At 39.1% G+C, this 10700-nt stretch overlaps 1 protein-coding gene across 8 annotated transcripts in view; it reads left to right on the plus strand.

Moving 5' to 3' along the window:
* FRY (FRY microtubule binding protein) overlaps positions 1-10700 on the plus strand; it is a 586038-nt gene that overhangs the window by 488100 nt on the left and 87238 nt on the right. For all 8 annotated transcript variants that reach the window (XM_069080517.1, XM_069080511.1, XM_069080515.1 and 5 more), the window contains 3 exons: positions 7036-7186; positions 9113-9216; positions 10247-10432. In XM_069080517.1, coding sequence (XP_068936618.1) covers positions 7036-7186; positions 9113-9216; positions 10247-10432 — 441 coding nt within the window. The remainder of the gene's footprint in view (positions 1-7035; positions 7187-9112; positions 9217-10246; positions 10433-10700) is intronic.

Consider the following 10700-nt stretch of genomic DNA (forward strand, 5'->3'; position numbering starts at 1 on the left):
AGTTTGGAAAGGACTGGTGAAAATTTGACATTTTGGGGGGGGCGGAAGCAGCAAGAAATTTTGCAGTTTGTTAGAGGTTTTAAAAATATCCATTTGCAAGACTGTCCTGGCCTGTGGACCCAACTCACCTAAATCTCTCTGCTTCAGTGCTGGTTCTATCTGTATCAGGCACTCAATTGACCGTTAAGATCTAATTGAGCTCAGAGATAAATTTGCAACATTATTTTTCTTGTAATTTGGGCAGATGGACAAACAAAAGAGTCAAGGCATTTCATCTTATTAAGCTGCAGGCTTCTGCTTCAGGTGCCAGGGTACAAAGTAGCACTTGTCTTCACATGATAGAAATGCTGAATCAAAATAACAGCCCTAATAGCATTTCTAAGAGCCAAAGAGATTAGTAAAGGGAATCTGGGGATCAGCTATTTCTGCTTTAACATGAATCATGAATATGGTGGTGTCCTTCTGTTAGTCAAATTCGGCCAGGATAGCAAAACAAAGTTTTACTGTGGGAAATGGGAACTAAGTAAAGATGATAACCAGGTATTTGTGCTGTGATTGCTCTCTGAATTCATGTACATTAATTCTCTAACATCTAGAAGTAAGAAAAAGGAGTGATTGAAAATCTATAGACACTGAAATCCTTGAATCCTTGCTTTTATCTGTCTGCCTTACACTCCCCTGGCAGAACTAGGTGGGGCACTGGATAGAGCACTGAACTTAGAATCAGGAAGACTCATCTTCATGAGTTCAAATTCAGCCTCACTCACTTACTGGCTTGGTGACCTTGGGCAAGTCATTTAACCCTGTTTGCCTAAGTTTCTTCATCTGTAAAATGATCTGGAGAAGGAAATGGCAAACGACTCTAGTGTCTTTGCCAAGAAAATCCCAAATGGGGTCATGAAGAATCTGAAATGACTCAATGACACTCTTTTTCACAAGAGCTACCGATAAACAAATATTCCAATAGAATGAACGGATATGTGACCCTAGGCGAGTCACCTCTGTTTGCCTCAGTTTCTTTATCTGTAAAATGGAAATCATAATAGCACCTACCTCCCAGGGTCAAGGATCAAATGAGATAATAATTGTAAATGGCTTAGCAAAGTGTTCGGCACAACGTGAGTGCTACATAAATGTTAGGTGACATTATTATGATGATGATTTGCCTTTGTCCTCTATGGCCCCTTTACCCCTGGCGCAAGTGCTGACCAACTAGCAATGAAGTGGATGTTGGCATCCCAAACACTGGGAAATCAGTTTCTGAAAAATGGAAGGTTGTTAGTTAAAAGTCTGGTTCATGTGGGAGTATACTTGAATACACATTTTGAGGTGGGGAAAATTGGATTATAAAAAAGATGGCGCTTCATGTTACAGACTGTTTCATGGTGGGCTTAGCACAGCAGAATATAGTTCAAGGGGATGTTGTATTTCCTGAGCAATTTTTTGACATGAATACCTCAGTCCTTTGGACAAAAGGACCAATAAGTATATTATTTCACTTAAATCTTTGGGTCATTGATGATGTATGTTTATGTACTCTGGGCCCCAGGACATAGAATTAATAAATGTAATAAACCAAAACTTAAACTGCCTATTTAGAGCCCTCTTCTATAAAAACCTCACACACTTAGCCGTTACTAGATGAATGACTCACAGTGTAATTTTAATAAAAAGCAGGCTAATAATTATGCTGTCATATTAACCTAACTCCACTGGCTCCAGGGAGAAAGAGCCACAGAAGTACTTGTAGGAGTAAAAGTCACTACAAATTCAAACAAGACATAAATTGTTATTTCATGCTATACATGTTCTTATTCTTTCTTATAAATGTGAAATCTATTGTATTTTTAACTAGACTATTGGATTTGGGACTTTTCAATTGGCAAAAAGTCTTAGTAATTTAATTGGTAAAAAGAAAATGTTAAATTTGTCCTTGGAATACTATGGGACAAGTTTATTTCACACAGTCATCATAGGCCACAAAAATCATTGAGTAGTAAACATTCATTTAACCATAATATTAGTATTCAGAGCTGTTTTAACTCATTACAAGCCCTCCAACCTAGTATCTATCAAAGACATCATAAGCTCCCAAATTGGGGCAATTCTAATAATAATATTTATTCATCATTGTCCAAGAATTCACATTTCTTTGACACTTTAAGATTTACAAAGTGCTTGCCTAGAAATAACCCTATAAGGTGGATAAAACAAGTAATGTTATCCCCATATCATAGAGGAAGAAGCTTTCATCCGGACTTTAAGGTAATTGCCTTTAGTCATGTTAACTAGGGCCAGATTAGCCTGACTGAATTCTGTGCTCTTCTCACTATACAATCCAACCATATATGAGAAAATGACAAGGCTTACTGGTTTGGTGCCTTCCCACCATCTTTTCATTCTAGCCACACTTCAGGGATATGGTGTAAGTGTAGGGATGAAGCATAATTCAGCCCCTCAGATCTTTCCCCAAAAGAGACCTGTCACAGTGATCCATTATTCCTTCATTTTATTCCAGGTAGAGTCCACAGGGGTAGCAAAGATTTAGTGGCATTCTACCAATAGAATCCGTTTGGACCTGGTGAACAGGTTCTTAACCTGGAGTCTGTAAACTTTTTTTTTCTTTTTTTGGAGGGCAGTTGGGGTTAAGTAACTTGCCCAAGGTTACACGGCTAGTTTTGTGTGTGTGTGTGTGGTTGTTAAGTGTCTGAGGCTGGAACCGAACTCAGGTCCTCCTGACTCTGGGGCCCGGGCTTTACTCACTGCGCCACCTAAGTCTGTAAACTTTTAATGACTGTTTTTCAGTATAATTAGTTTCCTTTATAATCTTGCATATTTTATTGTATGCCTCTGAAGAAAGTATTGTATTCATCTGAGAAAACATCCATGCATGGGCTTCACCAGACTACCTAATGGGTCCCTGAGAGAGAAAAGATTAAGGACACCTGCTCTGGAGGGAGTCATAGCATCTGAATCCAAATCCAAATCAATGAAGAAACTAAAATATATTTTGTCTAGAAAGAAATCAGCAATTTTGGGGGTAATTTGGCAGTGAATGAACCTGGATCCATAGTCTGTTAGCATGTCTAGATAAATAACAGAGCTGTGACTAGTTCATAACTATTTATAACCCTGGTTTAAGAACTCCTGTTTAAGGGCAAAATGGGCCATTATTATTAGCAGAATGCTACTAGGTCTCCCCTACCCCCTGTGGATTCTACTTGGAGTAAAATGAAGTGATAATGGGACACTGTGACAGATAAGTCTCTTTAGCAAGTTGGGGACAGGGCTGAGTAGGCCAAATTATGCTTCATCCCTAACCCTGCACCATATCTCTAAACTAGTTCATCTGAGGTCAGTTAATCCGTAAGTATATATGTGACAGGCACTGTACTCTTAGTGCTGAAGTCACAAAGAAAGGCAAAAGACAGCCCCTGCCCTCAAGGAGCTTACAGTCAGATAAGGAGACAACAAGCAGACAACTATGTCCAAACTAAATATATACACGATAAATAGGAAATAGTCAATAGAGGAAAGGCACTAGAATTGAAAGGCGTTAGAAGAGGCTTCCTAGAGAAGGTGGAATTTTAGCTGGGACTTGAAGGAAGCCAGATGTTTATCTAGATCATTTCAGTGATAAAGACTTGGTTGTACAAAAGGCTTCTCTTTTCCTTTCAGGACTTCCAAACCTTTGTTGCAGTATATTTTGCATTTGCATTGCTTAGAAGAAAATTACAGTAACAAGAACAGTCACTTTTTTAATATCAAATTTTTTCTTTACCTTTCTCCCCTCCTCTTCCCAACCCCCATTACATGTTATACCAGGAATATAGTTTTCCATCTTCCAAATATCATTTGAGCAGGAGCCTTTCAGTCACTTTCTCTATAGGAAAAGATTTCTTTGTGAAATCTCAGAGGACCCATGAAAGTGAGGAATCACTTCTACAGAGCATCCAAAATATAAAGACAAGAGGAGATTGAGAGGAAGCATTCTAGAGCTCTGGACCTAGTGTCAGAAAGGCCGGGATTCAAATCCTGATGAACAAATCACTTAACCTCTCTGCTCTTCTGTTTTCTAGTCTCTTAATGAGAGGGGTAGGACTCTGTGAACAGAAAGTTTGGGTTTGAGTTCCGACTCCAGTGCTTGCTAACCAGCTTCAGTTTCCTCATCTACAAAATAGAAGTAATAATAAATAGGTCCCCCCTTAAGAGGACCAAATGAAAAACTGTCCATGAAAGCTCTTTGTAACATATAGAACACTATACCTTGGGATTTTTTGATCACATATGTTGCATTTGAGCAGTTTCCCCAGGGGATAAGGTATTTTGTTGGACCGAGCTCAACAGCTCTCCTGTTAATTCTTTGCTGAGTGAATTTTGAATGGAAACACAGGTGCTAATTTGTTGCCTTTACTTCCCAAATCACTTTAGAGTTGAATACTATTAACCTCATCCCTCCTCGTACTAGTTAATTATATACTGTATGCACCTCCTTCATAACGTCTGCCTGATTCAGTAAATTTGAATTTGGCATTCTTTATTCCAGCATCCCCTAGAACAACTAATCTAAACAACAAAAACATACCCACCATTAGTAGAATTTCCTAACACAAACAGCAGTGTTGTCTAAGCTTCAGTTTTGAAAGGATATCCTTTTACTGCATACTTTATGATTAGGGAGGTGCACTATTAAAATGAAGAAAAAATAATAATTCAGCTATAGCCTTTAAAATATGAACAGCTTGCTTCTGAGACTCCCCACAGCATATTTTCAGCCTGGAAAAGAAAGGATAAATTATGCAACTTTATTCATATTGTATAGACATGAGAATTCATTTCTCTCTCCAAGGTCACTAATGATCTCCTAATTGCCAAATCCAGTGACCTTTTCTTATTATTCATCTTCCTTAACCTCTCTGCAGCATTTGACACTTTTGACTATCTCCTCCTCCTAGATCAGAAGTTCTTAAGCTTTTTTTGTGCTCATGGATCCCTTCTTAGAATGAATGTTTTTAAATTCCTAAAATACATATTGTGATACAAAGGAAACAAATTATTTTTGAAATACAGTTATCAAAATATTTTTTTAAGTTCACAAACCTTGTCCTGGTTACTCCCTTCTTTCTTGGCTTCCAAGACACTGTCCTTTCCTGTATCTCCTACCTGTCTGCTCTTCTTTTTGTCATTTTAATTGCTGACCTCTAAATTTGAGAGTCATTCAAAGCTATGTCTTCAGCCATTTTCCTCTTCTTTCTATAGATTTTCTTCCTCAGATTTTATCCACTGCTTTGACTATAGTGCAAATGGTTCCCAGGTGTGTATACACACACACACACACACATATATCTTGCCTTAATGTCTTCCCTGAGCTCCGTGCATCTTCATCTCTGTTGGACATCTCTACCAGGATGGCCCACTAACACCTCAAACTCAACATATAGAAAGAGCTTATAAGAAAGGGGTTACAAGAATGCTCAAAACCTTAGGGCAGCTAGGTGGCATAGTGAACAGAGCACCAGCACTGGAGTCAGAAGGCCCTGAGTTCAAATCCAGCCTCAGATGCTTGACACTTACTAGCTATGTGACCTTGGGCAAGTCACTTAACCCCAATTGCCTTGCCTTTTCCCCTCAAAAAAAAGTTTTTGAAAAAAAGAATGCTCAAAACCACAGTAACCCATCATCTTCCTTTATTAAAATTTTCTCTCCCTAAATTTTCCCTCTTCCTATTGAAGTGAGGGCCCTATCATCATCTTGGTCACCCTGACTCAAGACCTCAGTCACTTCTGACTCTTTCCCCTCCCTAACCTCCCATCATGTCCAATCAGTGTACAAGTCCTGTTGATTATCCCCCCATAACATCTCTTATATATTTCTCTTTTCTAAATATACCATCTTTGAATTATGGTAATAGTTGTATTTCTACAGGCCATCCTTCAGGCAGCTAGGTGGCACAGTTCATAGAGCACTGGGCTTGGAATCTAGAAGACTTACCTTCATAAGTTCAAATCTGGCCTCAGACACTTACTAGCTGTGTGACCCTGGGTAAGTCACTTAACCCGGTTTGCCTCAGTTCCTCATCTGCAAAATGAGCTAGAGACAGAAATGGCAAACCACTCCCATATCTCTGCCAAAAAAAAAACTACAAATGGGGTCACAGAGAATTGGCCATGATTAAAAAACAACTTAACAATAAATCCCTCAATACCTATAATATACTCCAACCTCGGCTCTGCCTGTTAAAATAATCTTCTTCTTTAAAGGCTCAGCTTAGGTGCCACCTCCTTCATGAAGTCTTTCCTATAATCACCCCCCCCCCAAAAAAAAAAAAAACCTGCTTCTCCCTCTTTAGATTTTTCTGTGTTGTAGAAAATAAATGATTGATTGATTGTCCTCTCTCCTTTACCCAATCTCATCCTACCTTCTATCATTTGTCTATGTCTGTGTGTATACACACAAACATATACACACATATGTATATGTGTGTGTATATATATATAAGTCATTTTACCTCTCCTTTATTATATTGTAAGCTCCTTGGGGTAAGATCTGTTTGTGGTTTTTAATCTTTATATCCCCACCACCTATTATAGGACCTTACATAGATCTCAAGCTGGAAGCCATCTCATCATTGAGACCGAGAAGGGGTTAAGTGACTAAAAGATTCTTAATAAGTTTTTGGTTGAATTGACCATACTGAATAGTTGGGAGTTATGATAATATTGTGAGATTTGTAGGTTGTCTTTTAAATAACAAATAATAAAGAGAAGGAATATGGTAGAATAGAGTGCTGAACTTGGAGTCAGGAAAACCTGGTTTCAAATCATAACTGGGACCATGGATAAGTTACTTACTCTCTGCGAGCCTCAGGAAACTCTATAAGCCTATTAGGGATATATTGGTTGTGAATGGGTTAGTGAAGAGAGTTCCCACACTGAGGAAATCACAGGTCCTTGATAGAACTCTTGTCTATTAAGCAGTGAAAAGGGGCATCTTCCTTCATGAAAGTGAAATATAATTCTCTCTCTTGCCTTGTAGATGATCCGATTTCTCCATATACTGGATGGCTATTGAATATCACAGAGACCAAACAGCCACAACCTTTGCCGATGCCCTGCACTGGAGGATGCTGGGCACCCCTGGTTGACTACCTCCCAGAAACCATCACTCCCCGAGGACCACTCCATAGGTGAGTTTGACTGTTCAGTTAAGTATAATGAAATCTTAAGTTTGATTAGTCTTTTCTCCCAGGGAGCATTGATGAGCTTACTTTGGGTCCCAAAATGGATTGATCTTTAAAAACCATGACAACATAGTAGACTACTTAATTCTCCATTGTATTTGCTAGTTTTACAGTAGCCAAAATATATTCTTGTCCTAGATATAAATCACAAAACTTTTCTGGCCCATTCTGGTTTTTCCCTAAAGATTCTTCCTGCCACACAACTTTGATTACTTGGGGCTTCCAAGACTGAAGCAAAAGAAAGACAAGGAACTTGCATTCCCACGGCTAGATGTCACAGTAGATAGTGTAAACTTGAAGTCAGGAGGTCCTGAGTTCAAATGCAGCTTTTTAGTCACTTAGCCTTTCTGTGCCTTGTTTCCGAAATCTGTACAATGAGGGTAATAATAGCACCTACCTCTCAGGGTTGTTATAAAGATAAAAATAAAGTAATATTTGCAAACCTTAAAGTGCTATATAAATGTTTATTCTTATTAATTATGTTACCTATCCACCCCATCACACCACACTCCCACCACCTAGTAAATACTCTGCTTGTCTTTCTAGACTGTTTCACGTTTTTCCCCTCACACACCATGTGCTCCTTTCAAGTGGGACTGGTTGTTGTTCCTTATTCCTCATTCACAGTATCCCACCTCCCACCTCCCTGCACAGGAGACACTCTGTACTGTGAATGTCCTTCCTCCTCTTTTCTGTGTCCTGTGATACCTAGGTTCCTTCCAAGCTTAGCTCACATGCCTCCTCCTGAACGTGCCTTTTCTGATCCACAGCCTCTCCCCTCAGTTATTAGGCCTTGACTATCCATAAAAATACATATTTGCATTTTACTTTGTTTATCTATCCAAATGTAGGCTCCTTGAAGGCAGATACTGCTGGTTTTGTCTTTGCACCCCTAAAACCAAGCATAGAGCTTGGCACACAATTAATGGGTGCTTAATAAATGCTCATGGAACTGAATAAATCAGGATGGAGCCGTTTCCTAGAGTAGGGGCCTCATATGTTCTATTTTCCAATTTAGAGCATTCTACCCCCCCACCTTCCCCATCCCCGCTGTTCCCCATTTCCAAAGTCCTCTCCCTGCTCATCTCCACTTCCTGTCTTATGGCTTCCTTCAAGTCCCAACTAAAATCCCATCTTCTACAAGAAGATTTTCCCAATCCTCCGAAATTCTAGGGCCTTCCCTCTGTTGAATATTTCCTGTTTATCCTGTGGACATCTTGTTCACACATAGTTGATTGCCTGTTGTCTCCTCCATCAGACTGTGAGCCCCTTGAGAACAAGGATTCTGTCATTTGCCTTTCTCTGTATTTCCAGCACTTAGCATGGTACATGGTAGGTGCTTAATAAATGTTTGTCGCTCTATTGATATGCTAACTCTGAGGGCACTGGGAGGCTTTACTTTCATCAAGATTTAATGATATGCAACTTTGATAGACCTGGCTCTTCTCAACAATAGAATGATAACAATTCTAAAAGACTCATGAATGAAAATATTATCCACATCCAGAGAAAGAAACTATGGAGTCTGAATGCAGATCAAAGCGTACTATTTTCACTTTTTTTTTTGTTTTTTTTCTTGTGGTTTTTCCATTTTGTTCTGATTCTTCTTTCACAATGTGACTAATGTTAAAATGTTTTTAATATGATTGCACATGTATAGCCTTACATCAGACTGCTGTCTTGGAGAAGGGGGGAAGGGAGAGAGGGAGAAAAAAATTGAAGCTCAAAATCTTATGAAAGTTAATGTTGAAAACTATCTTTACATATCATTGGAAAAAATAAAATACCATTAAGTGGGGGGAAAAGATTTAGTGATGCATTATTGTATTTATCCCTTCCATCTCTAATTTCGCCTTTTTTTGTTTTGATCAGGTGCAATATTGCTGTTATTTTTATGACTGAGATGGTTGTGGATCATAGTGTGAGAGAAGATTGGGCCCTTCATCTCCCCTTACTACTTCATGCTGTCTTCTTAGGTAAGGCTGGATCCAAGAAGGATTATGTATACACCATTTGGCCACAAGCTGAGAAAAGGGATTTTATTAGTATTCTTTTCAAACTTCACCACTCCCCTTCTTTATCATTAGAACATTGCTTTCCATCATTCATTAGGTTTTCATGTTAGCTTTAAGACCCACAATTAAACAATAATCCAAATACTCTGAAAGCTGGTGATAATATCAGGAGGCAGGTAGGTAACTCAGTGGTTAAAGTGCTGGACATAGAAGTAGAAAGACCTGATTCAGGTCCAGCCTCTTACCAGTTGTGTGGTCCTGGGCAAATCACTTACCCTTTCTGTTTGCCTCAGTTTCCTCATCTGTAGAATGAGTTCTAAAATAGCACCTCCCAGGGTGATTGTGAGGATAAAATGAGAAAATATTTGTAAAATGCTTTGCAGACTTTAAAGCACTATATTAAATGCTAGCAGTTATAATGCTATTTTGCTTTAGAATGAAATTCAGTATAAAGTAGGTCCATGAAAATAATAATGATAATCTCTGACAGCAGGAATCATCAACAGTAGTTGATAAGTTGAAGTCATAAGACAGGATCATTGCCGTGGATGGGGAAAGTGTAGGCAGCAGGATTGAAGAGACAAGGATGAGTCCTCAGAGAATATCCATAGCTGTAGGGTGAGGGAGAGAAACCAGGAAAAGAGACAAAGATGGCTAAAGAACTAGCAACACAATCTTCAAAGTGCAGAGTCCTAGAGAATGGGTGGAAAGGGAGAACAAGAAATATCAAATGCTCCTGAGGGACCGAGGGGAAGGGCCCAGCTCCCTGTTCTCCAAGATTTTGATGGTAAGTAACAAGGCAGGTTGCTTCCCTTGAACATCATTCTTTACGTTGTTAACTTATGTTACAGTGAGAAAATGACAAACTTTCTGCTCAGCATGTTCTTTTAGGTGGGGACACCATGACTAACACTGGAATCTTTATTATTTCTCTAGTCTCCAGACTAACTAAAAATGTGTTTATACAAAGAGATTTCCCTTCTCCCCTCAGGTTTGGACCATTACCGGCCTGAAGTTTTTGAACACAGTAAAAAGCTGCTTCTCCACCTGCTGATTGCTCTTTCTTGCAATAGTAATTTTCATTCCATCGCATCAGTACTTCTGCAGACCAGAGAGATGAGTGAAGCCAAGACACTCACGGTCCAGCCAGCTTATCTCCCTGAATACCTCTATACAGGTAACAAAAGCTGAAATTGTTCGTTTACGGCGGTCCTCTAAAATACTGAGGCTTCAGAAGATTTCAGAATAAATGAATGCAGTACATGTTATATCCTCTGAGGAATAGGTGGTAGAAAGAAAGATTCTTATACTGGGTAGGGGCTTCATGAGATGATCCTTAAAGTACAGTGTGGTGGTCCTAGACATGTTGGACATGTTGTTAGGAAAAACTGGATTCAGATACTGCCTTTGTCTCTTACTAGCTGTGTGACCCTGGGCAAATCAGT

Source organism: Petaurus breviceps, unplaced genomic scaffold (assembly GCF_028583685.1).
Source record: "Petaurus breviceps papuanus isolate PSGF00001 unplaced genomic scaffold, PetGlider_PUasm1.0 91133, whole genome shotgun sequence".
In the NCBI taxonomy this organism is placed as follows: Eukaryota; Metazoa; Chordata; class Mammalia; order Diprotodontia; family Petauridae; genus Petaurus; species Petaurus breviceps.